Below are 24,955 nucleotides of genomic sequence, written 5' to 3'. Positions count from 1 at the left end.
TAACTATATTTCAACAGTTTTAAGTAGAGATGGGCACGATCTGAATTACGATTCCAACCCCCCCATTTTGGCGTTTTCGCCATCGTGACTCAGCTAATCGGTTCTGTCCATGGCAACCGATCCAGCCGTTGGGTGTTTGCTAGTTCAGGACTTGATCGGATGGGTCAGTTTCTGTTCAGAATTGCAGACACTCTGGCACTAGTAATTTATTCCCGGGGCAACAGAGTCAGGAAATGAGCTGTGTTTGCCCTCCTTCTGTCGCCCTCAAAACACGAATGGAAGCCCAGCTTTCTTCCTTCCAAACACAGAGCAGCAACCCAGGGGAGGGAGGGGGAAGGGGGTGGGCACAAAGGAAAGGCAAAAGGCAGTGCGGGAGGCCGAGAGGCCACCTGCGCCGTTCGTCTTTCACCAGGACAAGGGGCGCATAGGCAAGCCAGCCACCCCTTGTCCTGGGGAAAGGCAAAAGGCAGCATGGGAGGCTGGGAGGCTGCCTGCGCCGTTCGCCTTTCCCCAGGACAAGGGGCGTGCGGACAAGCCGGCCGCCCCTTGTCTTGCGGGGCAGGTGAACGGCGCGGGCAGCCTCCAAGCCACTCGCGCTGCTGCCAGCTCCGCAGCACACCAGGACAGCCGGCTTGCTGTGTGGGCAGGGGTGACTCAGGACTCGGAGCGCGCACATGCGCGTGCGCAACAGCCTGACTACGGTTGCTCTGGGCGCTGGCCTCCCCGATTCCCGACCGGAAACGAGACTTAATCGGTTAGAACCGGGAACCTGCGTTCGGCAGCAGCCCAGATCCAAGAACGGCTAGATTGGAATTTTTTTTTGGATCGTGCCTGTGTCTAGTTTTAAGTACACAGTAAGAGACTCCAGTTGTGAGGAGTGCAGCACATTTTACAATTGGTAAGTCCATTTCCATCATATTTTCATTGATGCTTGTAAGTCCTCAGATTGTAATGATTTAACTTTTATTTTTATGCATCAATTGTTTTTTTTAAACCATTTAATGTTATATAGTAATTTAGACCAGCACTGAAAACTCAAAACACTAACCAAAAACATTGTACTTCTAACCTTTTCTGTTTTAATGGCTTTACATTTTCAGTGAAAAAAGTGGGTATTACTATGCACATTGTCAAAATGGAATTGTGTAGCAATTTACAACTTACAGGGTTACTGTGATGGAAAAGCAGTCTAGCGAACCTTGAAATTATTGTTAGGAGCTGTGCTGACTCGAGCAGAAGCACAAAAAATTTAAAACAGTTTTATTTGAATTATAGTTCTATTTACAAAGCTATATTCAATAAATAAAAACACTATTTAGGTTAAGAAAGGAAGATTTTTCAAATGTTCAAATAATGAGAAATTTGGCTTTATATCTATACAGAAACTGAATTCACAAGATGATTAACACAACCATAACCACTTTGGTTTATTAAAACATAAGGGAAAATAAATGGCAACTTTTAAGAAAACTAGACCTACTTTTAATGGCACCAACAGGAAATCTTTAGCAGAGCCCTTTTATATACTGTAACTATCTCTGAAGGACACGTGCAAAATTCAAGACTTTGTGTAAGTCTTGGTAATATTCTGCTTATATAAAAGAACTTTGCTTCACCATTCAGGATATACATTTTTTTTCTTGCATCTTTCCTTAATATAAAATTTTAAACAAAATTGTGTAACTCTGCAAGGCAAACAGAATAAATGGATTTGAATTTCATACAGTCATCTCAGGAAGCAGCTGAATCCTCATCTTCCAGAATCTTCTGCATATACCAGAAATGTGATGCACGGGCAAAGAACCAGATTTACTACAATGCTATGGAACTCTGACTGGTTACCAATTCATATGACCCACTGAATTTTTCTTTTATTCAGGATTGTGGTGAGCCTAATCTCAGCAACACACACATAAATGGCAGAAATACCCAAGATCTCAACATTCTGAAATACTGATACCAACGTACAAGATTATCACTTACCCCTGCCATTCATACAAACTAAAGAATGCTTACTAAAAGGGCCAAAATTATGAATCTCATATTTTCAAGTAGATTCATGAATTAAGCTTTCAACTTACCCACTCCTACCTTGTTCTGTTATTTTTAGAGGACTGAACTGCACCATACCCCAGCGGTCAGTAATAATTTTGAACATATAGCAGAAATATGAGCCATTACCTATTCTATCCAGTCTAAAAATAATTGAGTAAAGTATCAGTAGCAGTATTCTCAGGCCTTAAATCTAGTATGTGTACAGTGCAATCCTAACCAGAATTACTCGTCTAAGCTCATTAAAATCAATGGGTTTAGACTATACATAGGCACGAACGGAAAAAAAACCCTGAACACCCTGTTCATCGTTCGGTGCCATCCATGAACAACGAACAAGGACGAACATGAACTGTTCCTGGACATGTTCGTTGTTCATGGGGGCCAGACCCCCCCCCAACCCCCCCACTTAGCCCTCCTCCCCTCAAACCCACTTACCTGGCCCTTTAAAGATCCCTTTAAACTATCAGCTGGCAGGCAGCAGGGGGGATTCCCCCCTGCTGCCTGCCAGCTGATAGTTTAAAGGGCCCTTTCCTGCCACATGCAAGGGGCAGGGCCCTTTAAACACCCCACAAACTGACCTTCTCAATGCCCAATACCCACAAAATTTGCAGGGGACATAGTCCTCACTGTCCTCTGAAGACCCTCCAAGTTTCAGAGAGATTGCACCCCGGGAAAGGCATGATCCATGGGTCTCTCAGTTGGCTGTCATTTTCTCTTCACAGAGGCAAAAACAGGACTCTCTGCTGGAAGTACCTTGAAGGGTTAAAGCCAGAAGGAAAGCCAGAAGGACTTCAGACAGAGTTCAGTCCCTCCTTTCCTCCGGTTGCCTAGGGGATTGATTGCAGCAGGTGCCAGACTGTCTGGATTGCCGATGGGCTGCCGAGGTTTGCAAGGACCACCTGTTCGTTTAGGATGGGGCCTCATGAACAGCTTGTTCGAGAACAGCAGATTAGGCTGTTTGTTGTTTTTTGTTCATAATGCTGTTCATGTTCATATCTAGCTTAGACTGGAGAGACTCTGCTTAGAATTGCACTGTTAAGAGTGGGACCCAGAGTGGTGTAGTGGTGAGAGCATCATACAAGAATAAAATCCCCACTCTGCCCTGGAACCTTGGTTCAGTTATAACCATGTGGTGGATGAAGAGTTGTCTTTTGCACCTGCAGTCCAAGCCATTTAGATACAAAAGAAACCCTACAAAACCAGCCATTTTATTATTTTTAATGACACACTTATGGGGAAGGGAACGGACAACAACTGGCTAGCTGCTTTAAAATAACAAAAAAACCTTTATAGATTAGTTCCACCACCTTTTTTCTGTGAAAAGAGGTGATGGAACTCACTAGGTACCATATGTGCACGCTTTGCACGTACGCATGCTCCTGGGACCGCACTGGAAGTGCTCCTGGGACATCACTAGAAGTGATGTCATCACAAAGGCCATGGAGCCCCGAGAGCACTCCCGCGCTTCACGGAGGGCCCAAATCAGCCTGGAATGCATCACTGCTGCTGGGAGAGCATTCCCCTGCCTGGCAGCAGCCTGATCCTGGCCATTTCGGACCTGAATTGGGCCAAAACAGGCCTGAAACAGCCTGGATTGTGCCCAAATTGTCCACATGGGAAAGTACTCCCCCACCCAGCAGCAACCCGATCCTGGCCAGTTTGGGCCCCACTACCCACCAGTCACGTGGGTATTTTTAAGAGGTACTGAAAAAAAGCCCTGGCTATAACTGACTACTGAAACGCACAATTTTCCCCAGTACTGATGGGAAAAATCCAGACTGTCAAGTCTGCCCTGAAAAGCTCTCAAAAAAAGAATCACATCCCATGAAACTGACCCATATTTACAAAAGGGAGATTCCTATAGGCTATGGTTAAAAAAAAATAAAACAGGTTGGCTCAGAGAATTCAGTTGTTCCTGCAAAAGGTACAGTGTTTGAACTCTCACTCTGAAAGTAGCAGGGGAGCAGACAAGGCTTTTTTGCAGGAAGTGGAACATGTGCAGAAGAGACTCTATGCAAAATATTACAACATCCATAAGAACCAGGCAAGCACAGGAATTATATAGTTCACATGTAAATAACAAAAAGGCAAGATCACAGAGAATTCAGTTCAATTTTAGTACTGTCACTAATTTGGGAGGTTGGCCAGCCAATGGTCTGACAGACAGCAGCTCTTGATTCCATGTTATGTATTTCTGGTAACTACAAACTGAAGGGATGAAAGATGTTTTAATTAGCAGAATACTTACTGGATGATTCTCAGCTTTATGAAAATTAGCATTACACTAACTTGGCCCTTAGTTGTGAAGTGTATTTTAATTAAAACAATAGGAAAGAGAGAAGTTACTTAGACTAAAATACTGATCACCAAAGCGCACACAGAACTACAATATATACAGCAGGAATACTAACAGCAAGTGGGTGAATAGGGACTAATGTGATCATCTGAAAGAACTGGAAAGATCTCTCTTAGAAAAGGCTAAATACCATAGATTTGTAAAAATGTTATACTAGGAACAGTATTTATTCACCCTGTGTTACATCCATTCTTATTCATACCATACAGGTATGAACACACCTCATATAAAGAGTTCTCTTATTCTAATGCTATTTCTGCATTTGTCATAAAAACGTAAAAAGGTAGGTTGGATCTGGATTGGTTTTTAAAGAACAGGGAGTAAAATCAAAGAGAAAATACTAGCATTTTATTTATCATGCAGTACAAAGATTTACGTAAATGGTCCCACAGAAGTCTGGCCCATGAAATTAAGGTTCTTTCAGACATACAAATGCTTGCTTAGCTTGACCTTTGCTAAACAGAAGGCTGACATTGGCCAATTTTCAGATTACCTGAAAACATTAGTGAGGCATTATAAAGTGGAGCAGGAAATAAGCTGGCCCTGGACAGATATTTGGGGAGAAACAACAGAGCAAACAGTCCACAGGAAATCCTTCCCCATCCCTCTGGCACTTCTGCTATGCAATTTTTTTTGCAATTTGAGGCTGGAAATGACAGTCTGTACGAGGAATAGTATAACTGACACAAAATTTGGCCAAGAGCAGAAGGCAGCTAACTTGCAACATTGTGATATCCGAAAGTGGTCCCTTATGAAGAAGTTTTGGTCTTTATGCAAAGTGGCAGTCAACACCATTCTGAGAAGTGCAGCACGAAAGAGAACTGTAACAGTGGATAAGAAGTGTATTCTTACCCTCATCCACCCCCTAAACGATAAAGCCTCATGTGCATACAACAGTCACTTCTCTTTTGAACTTTACTACAGCTGCTGTGACTATAAAATTACATCATGTAAATCATTACAGCACTTTTCCACACATGCAAAACAACAAATTTCCTGATTTTCTCTTCTTTGAGTAGTGCATCTTCAAGGCCACGGTGTATGAACAAAAGTCTTTCTCTGCTTGTTTCCATGTCCATATCAGATTCAATTAACTCGCGTCAGGTGCTAGAAGATTAAAACAAAACCACTAGTTAGAATCACACTCTTCTATCTGCATTGCTTCTTTCAAAATCATCTAAAATTATTCTAGTAAATTATGTTTATGCTTCCCAAACTGATGACAAACATCAGTGACTTGAGATGGCAATAGTATGGACAGAAGTTTTCTGATGGTATCTGTACAGCACAAGATCTGTCTAAATGATGGTCATAACCATACTAGCCCCCAAACCTTTCAGAAAATTATGTATGTTATTTACATGCATAATTAAAACAACTCACTTTAGACGTGAGATCATCTCTCTGCCTCATTAAAAATACAAACAAAAATCTATTTAAATTTTTTATAGATGCTTAAATACCATTTTTTTCCATTCTTAAAATAAGGAATAGGTTGCACTAAATTACTGCTAAGGAAGGGGCCATAGTGTCAAAATCGCAGGAGGTCATAGCCCATCTCTATACTGCCTTGGTCAGGCCGCACCTGGAGTACTGTATGCAGTTCTGGAGGCCTCAATTCAAAAAGGATGTGGACAAAATCGAGAGGGAGCAGAGGAGAGCGACGAGGATGATCAGGGGTCTGGAGACTGAGCCCTACGAGGAAAGGCTGAGGGCCTTGGGAATGTTTAGTTTGGAGAAGAGGAGATTGAGGGGGGGCATGATTTCTCTCTTTAAGTATTTGAAAGGCTGTCATTTGGAGGAGGGCAGGGAGCTGTTCCAGTTGGCAGCAGAGGGTAGGACCCAAAACAATGGGCTTAAATTACATGCACAGAGGTACTGGCTGGATATTAGGAAGAACTTTTTCACGGTCAGAGTAGTTCAAAAGTGGAATCAGCTGCTTAGGGAGGTGGTGAGCTCCCCTTCACTGACAGTTTTCAAGAAGAGGCTGGATGAATATTTGTCAGAGATGCTTTAGGCTGATCCTGCACTTGGCAGGGGGTTGGACTAGATGGTCTGTATGGCCCCTTCCAACTCTATGATTCTACGATTCTAAGAACAGTCCAGCTTCTGTTAGTTCTTCTGTTTGATTTTAATTGTACATAACACCATTTACCACACTGACCAGTAGTTCTTTTCATTTAACATCAATATATTCCAACTGACTAAATTTTTTTTAAATGCTGTATTTTCATATGGTTCATGAGTTTAATGAGCTGCGTTAGATTTGAAGCCCAGAAAAACCAACATTAGCAGTGTATTGCAACTAAATTTCAGCTGCTGGTTTAAAATACCTGAAAATCTGGCTAGTCATTAACCTGTATTTCATAGAACTGTATTGTGCAACACTAAGATAATAAAGCAGGAAAACTCCTCCAACTGACAATCTTTATAAATAGACCAAGTATGATTACTCTAAAGCTTCCATTTCATTGGGATGTGTGAAAAGTTGTCCTTTGGCTCTGTAGTCAACACTCAAATCTACACAGATTATTACTATGCCACAATGGCACATCTTTCCAATGCCTGACAGGTAAGTAAAAACCTATGCCTTGCAGTATTGCCCAGTAAAGCTTTCATAAAACATACTGAGATCTTTAATTACCATCTTTCATCCTAACTTGCCCCACATGATTGTTGCAAGGATAAAATTAGATAACCTAAACTATAATGGACTATTTGGAGGAAGGGTGAGGTATAAGTGTGATAACATGCCAAAAAATACTGCCCAAAGGCACTGGCTCTCTAGGCTGGGTTGTCATAGAAGCAATGGAACAAGCCAGTGCATAAAGAACCAGATACTAACTCTCTTTTGAGGAAACAGTAGGCATACTGGCCCTAACTCTACCTGAAGCCCTTTCACATGTGCCCTGAGATTTTCCCATTTTCAGCTTCTGACTGAAACCTTCACATTGCATCTTCCAGAAGATCCACTAACTTGCAAGAAAAGTTTTTCAGAGAATACAAGAAGCTACCCTGAATGGGAAAGGGGACCAAAGTTCAGGTGAAAGTCAGCACATGTTTCTGTGGATCTCTCACACAGTATTTATACTTTTGCTCCATTATGAGCAGGCTGCAAATTTAGATTAACAGATTTCAATTATTTTCCAACAGAATCTAGTATAGGAAGTTCACTACAGAACAAGTTGATGAACTATTGACAATTATCATATTGATGAATTCCCTGAATTACTAAAATCTAATTACTAGCTAGTTAGATTGCAGTCTAGGAACAATTAATCTAGAACTTTCATAATGAATTTAGCGTAACAAAAGTTAATGAAGAATTAGATGAATAACAAATCATTAAAGAATGAAGTACATCTGATTAGTTAACTATTTTCCAATTTCCACTATTCTTTTAGTAGAATAATAAGAAAATCAGTATTTTTTTGTATTATGTGATGTGTGATATATTATTTCATTTATAATTTGCATTCTCTGTCTTAAGGCACTCAAAGTGATATACATCTTTTAGAAGCACAATAAAATTAGTATAAACCAAAAATGTATTATATTTATATGGGTATATTGATGGCCTACTTGACAGATCCAGTGAAATTTAACAAGAGAATATTCAGTGAAAGCTTCTCAGTGGTCGAAAACTCATTCCTCTTTGTGTACCGAGAAACCCAGAGGAAGGAATTGCTCTCTTATGTTATCTGTGGCTTTGAAACAGGCAGACATAGCACATATCCTATCCACTTGGTATGTTTGTCTGTGTGCATTTTGTGCTGCTGGGCATCCTGTGTTGCCAGAGTACAACAGACATTAGCCACAGCAAATTGATCTGCAAAGGCTTAGTAGCAGCAATAAAAATTTAGCATGACACTCATGTATGAAATTCTGGTATATCATCATTCCAAGCAAAGGAACTGTTGCAATCTGTATCAGTAAATCTGACTACAAGTCCAATTTTATGATGAAACAAACAAGCTTTTGTCTCAAAAGGATGTGAACTGTATAAGTATTATGCTGTTATCATGAACTCCCCATTTATAAACAATTAAGAAAAAAACTAACACACCTAATGAAAAATCGGATTGATAAATATAAGCACTCACCATCATTCTAACATCACTCCTTTTGCATCTTTGAAAAACCAAGTAAAGGTTAGTAGTTAGGTAAGCAAACAATTAAAAAAAGTTTAGTTGCCATAATGTTAGAGTAGACTCTTACGATTACTTTCTAGCATGCCAGGATTTCATTTAGTACCATGGAAGTAATTAGGGGGTCATTATTGATGCCTCTCCCCAATCCAAGCATAACCAACAATCGTTTTCATTTTATATCATTGTCAGTGGAATGTTTTTCCCAAGACCAGCTAGGTCAAATGAAAAACTAAGAGATCCAAATGTGTTACAAAAAGAATTGTTTAGGTAACCCAAGCCAAGAATTCATGCATCTCATGCAGACAAAAACTTTCAACATTTAGACCTCATGCAGAAGAAAGTTTCAAAGTCTCAATATCTGTATTATACAAGTAACATCATTTTGCATTTGGCCAAGCAATTTATAAAAAGCACTATGCAGCTGATACCCTAAAATCATAACAAACCATCTCCAAATGCCCAAAAACTACCAGTAAGAGATCAATAAACACCCAGTCATTCAACACCATGGATCATTTCAATTTTTTAAAAAATTGAGTTTAAGCAGGATCAACAGTGAGTCACACTGGTCTGCTTCAGAAACCAAATCCAAGTCTCTGAAAAAGTGTACAAAATTTCAACAATTACCTACCATTTAGTGGTTCTTCTACAGCTTTCTGTAAAATATTTAAAATATGTGTGTGTGTATATATATATATATAGCCTTTTGTCTAGTTTGGATCTTCAAAATTAAATAACTCTAATTGACATATACAGTAAATAGTGATTCTACAAAACAAATACAAGAAGTAACAGATGGTTAATAACATTAGTGTAACAGATTAGTAACTAGACATGGGCACGAAACGGAAAAAGCCTTAAACAAGAGTTTCGTGTTTCGTTGTGATCCACAAATTGCGAATCATGAAACTATGAAATTGACACGTTTGCCAAAATGATTCGTTAGCTTCATGATTCATCAGAACCTCGGGCATTTCAACAGCCCCCTTCATACCCAGAGATGCCAAACTCGCAGGGAGACTTCAGCAGGCTCTCCTCCACCCACCCTTCCAGTTTGCAATAAGTTGATCGGGAAGGGTGGGAAGGGAAGTGCTGCCAGAGTCCTGGATCAGAGGAGGACAAAGGACCGGCCATGGTGGAACTGGGCCGGGAAGACAGAGTGAGGGATGGGGTGGAAGAAAAAAAGCACCCTCACCCAAAGACCTTCCCACAGCAAGGCCAAGAGCTGGAAATAAGAGGCTTCTTACAGTCTCTTTAAAGCAGCAGCAGCAGCAGCAGCCAAAAGCACAATCCCAAATCCTTCCACACACGCTCCCACTCCAATCCTAGCAAAATGCTGACATAGATCAGAACAGGAGGTCTGTGGTTGGCTGACAGACCTGTCTAACGGGGTTTGAAGGGGTGAGATTGGTGTGCCCATGGCTACAGAAGGCCTACCTCCTTGGTTGCCTAGGGGATTGACCCCCAGCTCCTGGCTGTATAGTGCAGAATGGAAGCTCTCCAGATGGCTAGAAGAGCTGCCAATCAAGGGTAAGTGGGCTATGATTGGGGTTTCCAATGGCAACAAAAGGTCTAGCCTCATTGTTGCCTAAGGAATCAATGGATTGGTGCCAGCCTGTCTGCAATTACGAATCATTCACAAAGCTAACGAAATAGGCCAAAAAGTCATGAATTTTGTGATAATTTCGTGGTAACCACAGCCCCACAAAATGCTGTTTTGTGACACACAGAATGGCCCATTTCATGACAAAATTTGCTTCATATTTTGATTCGTGCCCATGTCTATTAGTAACAGGATTTTTTTCCCCAAGGCTGCTAATGATGACATGCCTGTCTCCTCAGAAAGCACTTCAATGACAACAGCTCTGCTTGGCAATTTGACTGCATACACAAAGTAAAGACCAGCATGAAAAAAACAGCATCCTTTTATGGCTTCATATCTATAATGAATGACTGAAAATATATGCAAGCCTATCTGGTAACAAACCTCCTAAAAGCAGGAAGCTTTTGTAGAAGCTAAAAGAGCCCACCTCAACTCCAATCTTGTTTTTTTTTTAAATCAAAATATTTAATATTCATACCAAGAGTATAGAAGAACCACCTTTTAAAACTCAACCTAAATTCCTTTCTATTTTGCTGCATGTTATTATAATCTTAATTCCAAGGAAAAACACACAATCTGCCATCAAATAGCACTTAACCACACTGAAGGCAATCATGGAGCTGACCACTCAAACTGATTTTAAAAGGTTTCTTTCAGTTTCAAACCTTGGCTTCCAACTGCTACTACAATTCTGATTTCATTATGTGTATAATGTGACAGAGATCAGCTACAATACCAAGGAACATCATGAACCCAGTATACATTAACAGAGAAGTATTTCACATGTAAGGTGAATCTAAACATTTTATATGGTGATCCAAGCATTTAAAAATGGTGTTATTGTCTGATTCAACTATCTATATTAACAAGTAAATCTTACAAAGAAGTAAAACTTGAAGCAACATTCTTTGTGCAAGTGGTGGTAGAGTTTACCACTTACTGAATTAAAGGATCAGGATATATACCATCAAAATGTATTTTGTCAAAGCACATATTCACTTTTTAAAATCTCTACTTTTTATGTAAAACCAAAAATTATTTTATATAGCCAAGAAGGATTATTCAATGTTTTAAAACTGGAATGTCTATGTTCACGTTACCAACAGTTGTGAGAGATATGCAGAAACAACTCTCTGGAACTCTCAAGCAGAAAAGGAGCGATGTGGATCTTTGACATACCACTTGTGGCTCTTCTGATTACTATTCCCCATGTGGCACTTGCCATATGTTCCAGAAAAGTGCAAGGCCATTGTCCAGTAGGGCTTATCACTGGCATGTCAGTCCCACCTTGAAACAAACATCAGTTCAGGGAAAGGAGGACAGGTAAGCTTCAAGCCTCCCTGAGTTGCATGACTCATGCCAGGTATGGAAGGGCCCAACCTTTCCAACAACCTCCTACCCAATTGTGCAGCCCTTTGCACTCTCCTCCCAGCACCTGAGTGGCTGTCAAGAGGAAAGCAAGCTGGCCACATAGAAAAGAGTGCAACCACCACCACAGTAGCCACTCAGGTACACAGCGAGCTGGCCACAGTGGGGTGGTGGTGGTTTTATTCTCCTTTCTCCATGACCAGCTTGTTTTCTTCCAAGAGCCTTGGCAATCTCATCCTTTTCCCTGAGTTGCTGTGCCTCATGCTGAAGAGAGAATGAGAAGGCAGAAAAGGAAGCCTTTCACCTCACTCCAAATACAGAAGAATTGGCTAAGATTCTACAATGGTGGGATCAGACAACCCTACATACTCAAGAGGTTATCTGGTAATTAAAAATGTCACAAGTGGGGGGCCTGTAAAGAATTTCCCTTCCCCACAATTTCTTCTTTCTCTAAAAACCCCTATAGCCTCCCCCCTTTTTCTGCTTCCATCTCTCCTTAACATCTACCAGCCAACTCATCTTTATCTGCCCTCTGTCTCTCCTTTCCTACCTCTGAAAACAACTCATGTGTTGTTCCAGCTGCCAGGGCCAGCCACTAGGTCAGTCCCAGTTGCACAGTTGGGAACCCACAAGGACTTGCAGGGGCACCTCACTTTGCCCTGTATCCCCTTCCCCAACAGTATTTCCTCTTTCCCTCCTCCTGGCAACCCCAGTATCCTCCTCCTTCCATGCTTCCTTTTCCCCTTCTCACTCACTCACCCACCAACCAATTTTTTCTCTGCCCCCTACTTCAGCTGTATTTATTTATTTATTCATTTATACCCCACATTTTTTCACACTGGGGACCTAAAGCAGCTTATAGCATTCTCCTCTCCTCCATTTATCCTCACAACAACCCTATGAGGTAGGTTAGGGTAAGAATGTGAAACTGCCCCCAAGTTCACTCAGTGAGTTTCCATGGCAGAATGGGAATTTAATCCTAGGTCTCCGAGATCCTAGCCTAAAACTCTAACCACTACACTATGCTGGCTTCTGTGAGGTGGCTGTTGTTAGGCCTGGGCGAGTCATGCAAGTCAGTTGATAGCAATTTGACTGGTGGTTGCTGGTGGGCTTGGCCCCAATTAGTTCTCTCTCAAAGGCCAAAATAGCCGTGGAAAGGGCCCTGCCCCCTCCACACACCTTTTGCTGACAGAAACCAAGGCTGAAAGTCTGGCAGTATTGCTGTGACAGTCTATCAACTGCCACAGAGGACATTCGATTCTTAAAGCCTCAGGCACTGCTTCCTATTATTGGGGGGGGGGGGGTAACCTCCAATGCATATCTATGATTTCAGATTTTTCTTCAAACTTGTGTCTTCAGGTTTGTAGCAAGACCGGCCTTGTCTGTTCATGGCTCCAGTCTCCAGATTTAAGTATCTACAGATAGGGCCACAGTGAGAATCAGAGTCATTGATATATGTATATATTTAATATTAGCTATGTGTGTGTTTGGTGGTATATAGAGCAGTTATTTGGTTCTTTTGGCTGATGGCCATTGCAAATGTGGCTCTTCATATGCTGTGAAGAAACCAATGATGTAGCATTATGTTTATACCAGCACTAACCATAGTTGCACCAACACTAACTAGATTTGCTCTTGTAATCAGTTTGAAATCAAAGTTTGAGATGGGTTTGCAAACCTTAATTAGAAAGCAATCTAATTAACACAAACGAAGACCTAATATTGCACTATAGTTCAAGCAAGCTTTGAAGGAGAGAAAGAAATTTGTTTTGGGAAGGAGCATATGGGGAAGGAACATACGATGGTTTAGATTCTGGGAATGCTGGTCCTCCTTTGTAACCTAACATATTCCACAGGCTACAACCCATAGTGTAATGTCTCAATATTTTGTTCTGGTTTTTAGCTTGCAAGGTTGTACCAAAACGGTTATTCCACCTTTTTTTTGGTTAGTTATTATAATTAGTTACTGAAAGTGTGAATCTATTGCCCATTAAGGGCTGGATCTTATGCCCCCTTTCGACTACAGCAAGAAACCTGCAGATGCTCTGCTGTCACAGGAGGTAGCAAGGGTGATTTTTACCACTTCCTCCTCCTGCAGCTGTCCATTTTGCATGTGTTTTAGTTCACAAAGAAACCTCAACACTTATAGCTATTTTGGCACTTAAGGGAGGCTGCGGGGGGAACAGAAAGACGAAAAAATTCCCCTCCCCATTTCTTCCACTGGCACTGCATAGGATCCAATTTTTACCCCAACTTTTGCTCAGGCTTTCAAAGTATTAATTGCTATTAACGACCCTTAAATGTCCTCAAGCACACCCCTCAAAGAGCTGAACTACACAAGACGAATTACATGTTGAAAGCATGTGATTGCACTTACACGTGTTTCCTCCATTACTTTCCTGTTCACTTGCACACTTCAGCCACATGGCAGTGGATCCCATGGACGGACTGCCACAGGTTTCCTCTTTGTTCCTCTGAGACAAGGGATGGTATTCCATGATGCACCTTCGCTTTACGCATGCTCAAATCTTCCTTGGCAGTACAGAGCAAAATTCGGCAAAATTTGCCCAGTTTCCAAAGGGAAACACGATTTGGGGATTTCTGGGGGCCTGGGGGGCATTTTGGGACCTAATTGTACCAAATTTTCTGGGGACCTACTCCTAACTGTCCTCTAACAACTCCAGCTTTCATGAAGATTGAACTTTGGGGGACCATTTTATGGCTCCCAAAAGGAGGTGCCCTCAGCCACCTCCAATCTCCATTATTCCCTATGGGATAAAACTAGGGGAACTATCTAGGGTGCTGGGATGGTATTTTGCAAGGAAAATCCACAGAATTTGTAGGGGACCTAGTCCTAACTGTCCTCTAAAGATCCTTCAAGTTTCAGTGAGATTGGACTGTGGGAGGGAGGGCTATGATCCATGTATCTGCAGTGGGAGTAATTTCCCCCCAAAATAGAAACTAACGTAGACTGGCTGGTCAGCCTGATCAGGGGGTGCTGGGGTTTTGGAGGGGGGAAGGCTTCAGTTTGGTTTTGTTGGGCTGTATGGTGTGGAGATTGTAATTGGGAGTTTGCCTGTGGTCAAGGCAGTCATGATCTATGAGTTTCTGCAGTTGGGAGTCAGTTTTTTCTCACAATAGAAAAAATGGGGTGGCTGGGGGCACCTTCTTTGGGGGACCATAAAATGGCTCCCTGAAACCCAATCTTTGAAACTTGTGTGTGTGGGGGTCTCTAGAGGACAGTCAGGGGGTACGTCCACTGAAAATTCGATAGATTTCTTTTGCAAAATGCAAAACCCCTCTAAAAACCCAGCACCCCCTGAGCAGGCTGACCAGTCACTCTCCATTCGTTTATATTGTGAGGAAAAAATGACTACCACTACAGAAACGTATGGATCATGGCCCCTCCAGGGTCTAATCTCCCTGAAACATGGCGGGGGGGGGGGCTTAGAGGACAATTAGGACTAGATGGATTTGGTGGATTTTGCTTGCAAAATGCCATCCTAGCCCCCTAGATTGCTCCCCTAGATAGCTTCTGTAGATACCTTCTGTAGTTTTCTCCATAGGGAATAATGGAGATTGGAGGTAGCTGGGGGCACCTTCTTTGGGGGGGGGGCATAAAATGGTCCCCCGAAGTACAATCTGCATGAAACCTAGGGGAGTTGTTAGAGGACAGTCAGGAGTATGTGCCCTGTAAATTTTGTAGAGTTTGTTTGCGAATGCCACACACACACACCCAATAGTTTTGCCCATAGGGAATAATGGAGATTGTCAGTAGCTGTGGACACTTTCTTTGGAGAGGCCATAAAATCCCCCCCCCAAAGTCCAGTCTTCATAAAACATGGGGAGTCAGTAGAAGATAGTTAGGAGTACGTCTCCAGAAAATTTGGTACAATTCAGTCCAAAAATGCCGCCCCCCCCCCCAGCTCCTCAAAAGCCCTGAATCGCATTTTCCATTGGAAACAATGGCTGAATGCGGAAGGAGAAGGTGCATCATGGGATACCATCCCTCATCTCCGCCCAAGCCGACCAAAATCGATGCTCTACACTGGTGACTCATTGATTATGTCCATGGACACTCACAAATGCAGCTACACAAAGTTACAGGACACTTGCATGTAGTGAAGCTACAGGACATGTGCTCAGCTTGGGGAAAAGGCATCAGGGGTACATTGGAGCACACGTTACTTCTAAACACTCAAACAAATTCGCGTAAGTCGTCTCATGTAGTTTGGACCAGTTATTTACAATTCCCCACAATTACATATGGTTAAAGCTAGTGTGCACTGCTAAATCATGACTTCTAAACTCCCTGATGCTTCCTGCAAAGCAAACGTTTTCCTTGCAAAATGTAAGCTGCTGTGGCCCTTAAATGCGCTCAAGTATACCTACACTAAGATTAAAACATACAGCAACTCTTTTACTCTTTTACAGAGCAGAATATATATCTTACTTATATCTCCTATGCAGCTTTAATCTATTATTATATATTCTATATATTCTTTCCATTGTAACTTAATATATTTTGTATAAGGTTCTGTGCACTTTCTATTGTTATTTCTATTTTCTTTTTCAAATATTTTTTTTAAAGCAGAATATGGACAAATCTACTGACATTTCAGGGTTCAAAAATTTCATACATTAGTTATATATATGAACAATTGTTCTTTTTTTTAAAAAATGCTTCCATTATTGATTTAGAGAGTAAGTAAATCAGAGACCTCTGTATATGAAAGGAGATTAGAAAAGATGTTGCTAGAAAGACTTATTATAGAGTTGAATATATGACAAGACAAGTCCTGATCAAGTCTTCTTGCCATGTTACCAACCTGGTTCCAACTAGTTGTGAAAAGCTCAGTATCACATTACCAGTCCCCTGAGCCATCTACTCACCCCAAATGCATTAATTTTAAGCTTACCCTTGGAGGTTGATGATCTTTAAAGTTGGAACCTAGGATTACAAGAAAAGTACACATATTTTCTTAATGTATGAAATAAATACTAAGCACACCAAATTTAATGACTGCAGTTCAGCACTTACTAATAAAATAATTTCATTAATAAAATTAAATTGAAAAATAATGGCACATTAATATTTTTCTTTTCAGAGACACTCAACTAAGAATATGGAACAGCTGCCTGCATTTTCAGTTAAATTGAGCTCTGGGACCAGGTACTGGAACCAACCCCTGACTGGAAAGAGCTGCTGCCTGTCCTCTGAATAAGCCACTTCAAACGACTATGTCATCTTTTACTGGAGAATTCTAGTTATTTAAAAGAACTCTGCAGGCTTTTGAATGTCTAAGAATTCCAAGTATTCTCTGCTATGTACATCAATAGCTAGAGGAAGGTTCAGAAAGGACATAATCCATAGAAAGGGTTGCATCATATGTAGACATACCAACAAGTAATCTGGCTGAGAACTGAACTATAAAGCTTGGATTCAAACTTAATTTTCTGCTCAGGCAAGGCAGTTCCGTCAGTGGAACAGATTATTCCTCGCCCAATGATCTCCCAGAACTGCTGCTCCTGTGGGGCAGGGGCCCTCCCGAACAGCATTAGACACAAATTAAGGGTCTGAGCAGAATGGGGGAATTGAGGGCAATTATTCCACCCTTTCCATTGGTGGAAAAAATTATTCTGGATCCAACCCTATATATGATTAGGCCCCACTGAAAACCCAATGAGCTAAAAGACAATTAATGATGCCCTATTTTACAGCCAGGGCCATCAACTAATCCATAGAAATCAATACATCTGATCTGTCATCATACTTCAGGTTAGATTAAATAACACATGCTGAAGTAAATCGAGCTCAATATAACTAGCATTTTTGTTTATTTACACAAGTTTTGTACCAATTTCTCTCACTGTCCAATTTTTATATTATATTTATGGTTTTCTGTGTTTTACAAATGCTAATGTTTTGCTACACTCTATTATTAATTTATTTTCAGTGCTTGTATCCCATACACAGTCAATTATGGGTCAAAAAGGAAGACTCGTAAGTAAAACACTTAAAATACTTCTGGCTAATTAAAATATATTTACATACTCTTCTCTTTCCTTTTTATTTCTCTGATTCTCTATTGTTTGTCATTTTTCAACCTTATTTTCATTACATGAGTTGCTCATGGATTAAAAGCTGTTCTGTGTACTGAATAGTTCCTTTGGGTTCTCTCAAATGCATACTCAGAAAGACCTGACTGTTTATCTCTGAATGGCAGCCTTCCATCCCATGGTGGGGTGTGTGTGTGTAGAATCAAAAGCTTCAATGTCTGTATTGTAGCCAATGTTTTCAATATGTAATACAATTATTAATTCAGCTAAAACAAACCGCTGTGGTCTATGAACATACAATACTATATAATCATACTGTTATCATGATTACACTGTTGTGCTTTATAGGTCACAGACACTACTTTCAATAAAACTGTTTTTGTTTGCATGCTTATTATGCAAATTGCATCAGAGGAATTTTGACCATGCAATAGAATCCTACATGAGAAAGATCAAAATCCCATTTATGTATTTAATTTGCTTATAAAGTTCAAATCAAATATTTCTAAGAAATATACTTGTTGGAGTCAACAGAAAATGTTGTTCCCATATGAGCCTTTAACACATACCAGACTTTATGGAAATTACTTTAAACAAAGAAAGGACTTACCAATAATAATCACGTAAACTAAGGCAATTACTGCTACAAGATCAATAATTGCTAAGCCTGCAACCATGACAGGAGCCTGTTGTGGGGGGCATGCTGTTGAAAAACAAACATAGTATTTAGGTTAGCATTTGTGGATGTAAAATTCCTCTGTCTCATTTTTTAAAAGTATAGCTGGCTAACTGGTTGACAGATTTTCCTGAAATTTTTATTTTTCCAGACTAGCATTGGATGATGCACCTTGAAGCTACGCTTGCTTATCTCTACTGTACAATGAGTCAGTTTCAGCTTGAGATGTTAAACAGACATAACAGGTTAGATTAGGTAAAGATTTACAAGATTCTAGAAACAATTAAATATATACAAAGCAGCAGCAACTGCTCTTTGAATCACTGCGTATCTGCTTATGAATATGATTCCAACTCTGCTATGATGAAACAGAGACTGACGGAGTAAACCTTAAACTAAACTTGTTCCTAGTGTTTATCCACATGGATGAATAATTATTACCAAAACAGTTACCTGAACTACCAGCACTGACATATGGGGATTGTGTGCTGTTGTTTAGGCTATGGTAGTGTTACAAGCATGAATATCTTTATCAAGGATGTTTGTGGATTAGAATAAGTGGGAAGAAAAATGACATCTGGTATGGCACTATGATGCAGGGTCCTGCATATACCAGGCTTTTGATATACCCAAGATATTCGGCAGATATTTCACCAAACACAAAGGATGGCATCTGCTTTTTGAACACTTGGCACTAGATCTGTGCGCTTCGGGTTTTGCTTCGGGTAAAGTTACCTGAAGCAACCCGATTCAGAATGCTTCGGTATTTCCTGAAGCGGGGCCAGCATGCTGGCCCTGCTTTGGAGTGCCGAAGCAAAGCTTTCTGAAGCATTCAGAAATGCTTTGGAAAGCTTCGAGGCTTGTTTAAAGGGCCCCACCGCTGCTTGCAAGCAGCGGTGGGGCCCTTTAAACATTAACCCCCCCACCTCCCCAGCCACCTACTTTGCAGTGGCTCCAGGCCGGCTCCTCTGCCACTGCTGCACAGCCGCCCGAGCCTGCGGGGTGGTGGGAAGGCCGGAGCCACTTCCTCCGGCCCTTCCTTCCCTTCAAATGGCTGCGGCGTGCCAGCACCGTGGCGGCCATTTGAGGGGCAGGAAGGGCCGGAGGAGGCGGAGAAAGCCTTTCCTGCCCCTCAAATGGCCGCCACAGCGCCAGCATATCACGGCCATTTGAGGGGCAGGAAGGGCCAGAGGAGGTGGCTCCGGCCTTCCCCACCACCCCGCAGGCTCGGGCAGCGGCACGGTGGCAGAGGAGCCGGCTGGCTCCAGGCCACGCAGGCTTGTGCTGCTGCCGCCAACGCCGCGCAGCTGATAACCCAGGTAAGTGGGTGGGGGTTGGAGGGATCTCCCCAGTGGCAAGCTGCTGAATCCAAAGCAGCTTGCCACTTCAGATTTGGGGGTATTCCGAATCGGTTTCCTGCTTCGGGAATACCGAATCTACCCACCCGTGCACAGCCCTACTTGGCACTGAACATCTAAGAGAGTCATCACATAGATGAGTGAACATTTCAGGAATGAGAAGCAGAAAACCCGTTGCACTGCAGTGGGGGAAAAAACAATACATGCGGTTGGCTTTAAGCATCAACATGGTTTGTATTCTAGAAACCCTTCTTCTTATGAGAACTACAAAGTGTTCCTTAACCAGAGATGTATTTGTAAGTTTATTACATGACTAATAGCCTGTTATATATGGTAATAGAGAATATAAAGGCTATCACCATGAAGACTTTGTGGGAAGACATTTGCAGCGTCTATATTTGTGTGACACGATAAAAAAAGGCAAGGATATGCTTCCTTGCATATTAAGAGTAGCAGACACAAACATACTGTGTGAAGTAGTTTCGTAATGCAAAACAAGAAAGCAATGCCCTATACCAATGAATTGTGTGCCTACGTGCATGATCACTGCTACAGAAAGTCCCAAGTCTTGCTCTAACTAACACACACATGCATATCCCATTAGTATTCCTGGTCAAGTGCATGAGCATGACCTCATGCTTATTACTTTAGAAGCTATGGATCCAAAATCAGCTAGGAAAAGAGGTTTGTAAATACATGTTCACATATGTTTCAATAATTCATTTACTTTAAGTTAAAACTTGTACCACAAATGCCTAAAGTAATCTCCTTAATGTAATTAAATAACATTATTATTAGAGATAATGAAGTTCTTGATAAAAGACAGAAGCAGAAGCACCACTTTTATCTATGAGAGTAGACATAGTTAAAGTTATTCAAAAACAGCAGAGATCTTCTGATTTTTTTAGAATGAGGTGGGCAGGGAAAGGGACAGTGAAGAACTGCCCTCATACTCAAGTAGTCTCCTAAACCAAGGACAGTAAATCTCTGCTGAGAACTGTTATTTACTATAGATAGGCTTATGCTAAACAGGAGCCATCATAAAACAAAATAACAAAAATTTCAAGGTCTCAGCAATGAATCTGATCCAGATAACACTCATACTAACTTCATTTAAGTGATCTTACTGGAAATACAACCATATCTGGGATACTACTACACTCACTCAGTTTTTCTTTTGCTCTTCTTTTAGCAAAGAGATCTGTGGGACCACAGAAGACTGCCACCTTGTATTAGCTATATCTAGTATTAAGCATGCATAATACAGTATGCACAGCAAATAGGTCAGTGCTTGTGAGCTCTTTTACTTGCCACGCACTAGATGTAGTTTTAGATGTAATGGAATGAGATAATAATTGTGTCAGTGCACTTAAAACCAGTTTATAAAATTTCGCTCTGATCTATGTATTGTCGAAGGCTTTCACGGCCGGAGAACGATGGTTGTTGTGGGTTTTCCGGGCTGTATTGCCGTGGTCTTGGCATTGTAGTTCCTGACGTTTAGCCAGCAGCTGTGGCTGGCATCTTCAGAGGTGTACACCTCTGAAGATGCCAGCCACAGCTGCTGGCGAAACGTCAGGAACTACAATGGCAAGACCACGGCAATACAGCCCGGAAAACCCACAACAACATTCGCTCTGATCATTAATGAGTTAAGTTTCTAAATAGCTTTCTTTATGTGATACATTTTACTTCTTTTCCTAAAGAAAAAAGCTTTTTTTTTGTTGCTTCTAAGGCTACAGATATATATTTTTCTACACAAAACCTAGGTATGAACTTTACAATATATAACATCCAAAAACATCATCAAACGAGCAAAGAATATAAATGTAGAATATGCCATCATTATTTCAAGTCAGCCATCCTTAAACAATAACCTTTTTAAAATGTCCAGGTATTTCTCTGAATTTTATTAACAGTAAAGGTTTTTCAGTTTTTGTCTCCTGTTTCTAGCTTTTATTAAATTAATGGTTATTAATTTAACACATAAATCCTCTTGTTGAAGCACTATTAGAGTAAAGCATGCATCCAAATGAACAAATAAATGCATGTCTATCTTCTATAGCAATATCAGAAACTGTTTATAGGTATATATTCCTGCATGCATGGCATGTACACTAAGCTTCTGAGCACAAATTAAAATAATGACCAAAAAGGTCAGTAGTGGCTTTGGGTGATGCTCCAGGATACACAATGTTGCCAAAGTTAATAATTTAAAGCCATCCTTTTTAGGTTCTGCTTGCAAGATGCAGCAATGCATAGAACAGCCATGCTAATGAAAATGTATTAACACCTTCAGGCCATTATTCGTTCACAAGATAAAACAGCAATAGGAGAACGCTCATAGATTCTGTTCTACCAACTCCTTTGTGGATTTCACAAATTCTTGGGAATTTCATAGAGGAGAGGAGCTACTTTGTAGGACTTTTGTGCATGCAAAAAAATCTTAAAAAATAAATGTTTGAAAAAAATGCAAAACAATATTAATACCATAAAGTAAATACACTGCTTACCTGACACAGACATAGCAAATCCAATCACAGCAATTACATATCCAAGAGCTTTCAAAACAAGCAACATAACTGCAAAGCATGGTGGTTTCTCAAAAACTGGAAAAAATATTATTTTATGTTTAAAAAACAGAATACCAAAACCAAAACATGCATTTCAATGAAAGACAGGCCTAAATAATAAAGATATTTTGTAATGTAATTTAAACCCATGGAAATGCAACATCAGTATTTCCTAAATGGGATAACACACACCAACAAGCAAAACCAATCAGAACCGACAAAAAAACACTCTTAGTAGGGATGTGCACTTTAGGTTCCCGATTTGGGATGTTTTGGCATTCCCAAATAAGCCTCAGTATTGCTGAAGCGATTCAGGAATGCAAAAGCAAAGCTTACCAAAGCAGTTTGGAACACTTTGGTAATCTTTGAGAAGTGCAGAAGCAGTCTTTCCTTTGCTGTTCCTAAGGAATGCCAATAGGAAACAATGTTTTTGCTGCTAGTGGGGCTTTCTAGACAACTGGGGGTAGCATTTTGCAAGCAAAATGCATCAGATTTGCAGGGGTCCTACTCTTACCTGTCCTCTCAAGACTCCCCCAAGTTTCAGGGAGATTGGACTTCAGGGGCCACCCCCAAAGAAGGTGCCCCTATCGACCACCAATCTCCATTGTTCCCTATGAGGACCAACCTTCACACAAGAGAATCACACTAAGAAAAATGTTTGGGTCCCCCAAAGTCCAAATACCATGAAAATTGGGAGGTCTTGAGAGAACAGAGAGGAGTAGGTTCCCTGAAAATTTGATGCATTTTGCTTGCAAAATGCCACTCCTAACCACCTAGGAACCCCCCTCCAATTTTCCCCATAGGGAACAGTAGAGAGTGGTGGTGGATAAAAGTACCTTCCTTGGGGGCCCATAACTCCCCCCCTCGAAATTCAATTTCCCTGAAACTTGGGGGGCCTTGAGAGAGGGTTAAGAGAGGGCCCCCTGCAAATGTGGGATCATTAGGGAAGAAAATGTCCCCCAGGCCCCTGGACAGCCAGGAGCGGCATTTCCCATTGGAAACAATGGCCGAATCTTCCCTAATAATCCTGAAGAGGTTTAAATACCCTAAATTTTCCCGAATTTTTTCCATGCTTCGGGTAAACCTGAAGCGGGAAACCCAAATCTTTTTGGAGTGTACACCCCTACCTCTTAGTGCTAGGCCTTCTAATAGAACACTGCACCACAACAGATAAAATGTATTAAATATGGCAATGGGATCTATCAATTAATAGCACCAATGAACCAACCAATTTTCAGCAATTTAGGGCCTGCCTGCTTAAATCAATGTTAAGGAGGCTAGATACAGGCTTACTGGGTTAGATGTCAAATGGTCTGCCTAATTTTGTTTCCTGTCTCTGATAATGGGAAGTAAAAGAGGGTTGAACTTACCTGTCGCTGTTTTTCTTCAAGTTGTCTTCTGTGGAGGTACACATTGGGACTGTATACATGCAGGCCCGCCATGGAGAGCTTTCTAGAGCTTTCTAGAGGGCTAGGAGTGCCCCTCCTCTCCTTGGTGTTTTCCTGTCAAAACCATCAAATGCCCAGGAGGAGGGGTGCTATTCCTTCAGTTCTCTCCATGCCGCTGACAAAGACCTTCAGAAACTAAGGTTCCCAAGAGTTCACAGTGGGAGAAGGAGAGAGGGATATGCGGCTCTACAGGAGACCACTTGGTGAACAAAAGTTACAGGTAAGTGCAACCTTGTTTTCATTTTTGCGGCTTTGTTGTAGTACCAAACTGACAAGCTTAAAGACTGAAGGAGGTGGGTGTAAAGCTCTCAGAGAATATGGAGATCAGCCTTCCCAACAGATGCTTAGTGTTTCACATTGCCATTCACCCAGAGTGTTTATAAAGAAGCAGGGAGTCTCTAACAAGTGTCCCTACCAAAGTGCATGCAAGAATGTAGCAAAGAAAAACAGCATTCTGGTGGAGACAGTAGTGGTAGATAGGTAAAGGAGTGTGATACTCTCTACCAGCTTCCAAAGGAAGGGTTGTGTGAGGAACTGCCAGGTCCCTCTTGGAGCCTAAATGACTAATAGAAATGATGGTGTTGTGAGACACGAGGACTGAAAACCAACTCCTGGTATGGAATCCTGGCCAGGGCATTGAACACAGTAACACTATGAAACCTTATGAATGGGGAGATATATGTTAGAACCCAGAATGTCCTCATTCCATAGGTGGAAGTGCTGCACACTGAGAAAAGAAGCACCAGGGAGGCACAAAAAATATCCTTATTTGGAATCTCTTTGGAAATCCAGTTTAGTGTTTGAGTCCCAACCACTTGTGCAGTCTTGAAGAGGCCCTCTTGAGCAATGACAAAAGGAAAACAGAAACTTTTCTTCTTTAAATGTAGTTTTATTCTGACTATCAATGATAAAAAAATCTTTTAAGAGAAATAAGTCTCCTCAGTCTCAAGCATATGGTGAGGTGAAAAAAAGGAGAACAATAGTGAAGATTATCTCTTTGCAGCAGCAAAAAGAGAACTGAAGGAATAGTGCCCCTTCTTCTGTTCATCTGATGGTTTTGGTGGGAAAGAGTCACGGGAAGGAGGGGCACTCCTAGCTTTCTACAAAGCTCTGGAAACTTTTTCCACAGCTGGCCTTCACATGCACAGTCCCAATGTGGGACTGCTCAGAAGCCATAAAAACAAACAGCAAAGCCACACTTCAGTGAGTGGCAAAGTTGAAAGCAAAATCTCTCTGTACAGAGTGCATAGTGCAATGACATAACCCTGAGACAAGCTGCATCTCTGAAGATTAAGGCTTTCCTATTTCCA

At 41.2% G+C, this 24,955-nt stretch overlaps 1 protein-coding gene across 3 annotated transcripts in view; it reads right to left on the bottom strand.

The window, feature by feature from the left end:
• Positions 1–1,245: 1,245 nt before the first annotated feature.
• CD47 (CD47 molecule) overlaps positions 1,246–24,955 on the bottom strand; it is a 61,014-nt gene continuing 37,304 nt past the window's right edge. Inside the window, exons 6-11 of one of the 3 annotated variants that reach the window (XM_054974842.1) lie at positions 22,138–22,233; positions 18,204–18,296; positions 16,453–16,484; positions 9,194–9,218; positions 8,515–8,542; positions 1,246–5,518 (exon numbers count right to left, since the gene is read on the bottom strand). In XM_054974842.1, the coding sequence (XP_054830817.1) occupies positions 8,517–8,542; positions 9,194–9,218; positions 16,453–16,484; positions 18,204–18,296; positions 22,138–22,233 (272 nt within the window). In that variant the 3' untranslated portion in view covers positions 1,246–5,518; positions 8,515–8,516. The remainder of the gene's footprint in view (positions 5,519–8,514; positions 8,543–9,193; positions 9,219–16,452; positions 16,485–18,203; positions 18,297–22,137; positions 22,234–24,955) is intronic. The other 2 variants (XM_054974843.1, XM_054974844.1) reach the window with 2 other exon arrangements.

This window comes from Eublepharis macularius, chromosome 3 (assembly GCF_028583425.1).
Source record: "Eublepharis macularius isolate TG4126 chromosome 3, MPM_Emac_v1.0, whole genome shotgun sequence".
Lineage (NCBI taxonomy): Eukaryota > Metazoa > Chordata > Lepidosauria > Squamata > Eublepharidae > Eublepharis > Eublepharis macularius.
The sequence above is the reverse complement of the archived record's forward strand: the minus strand, read 5'-3'. Positions and strand labels throughout refer to the sequence as shown.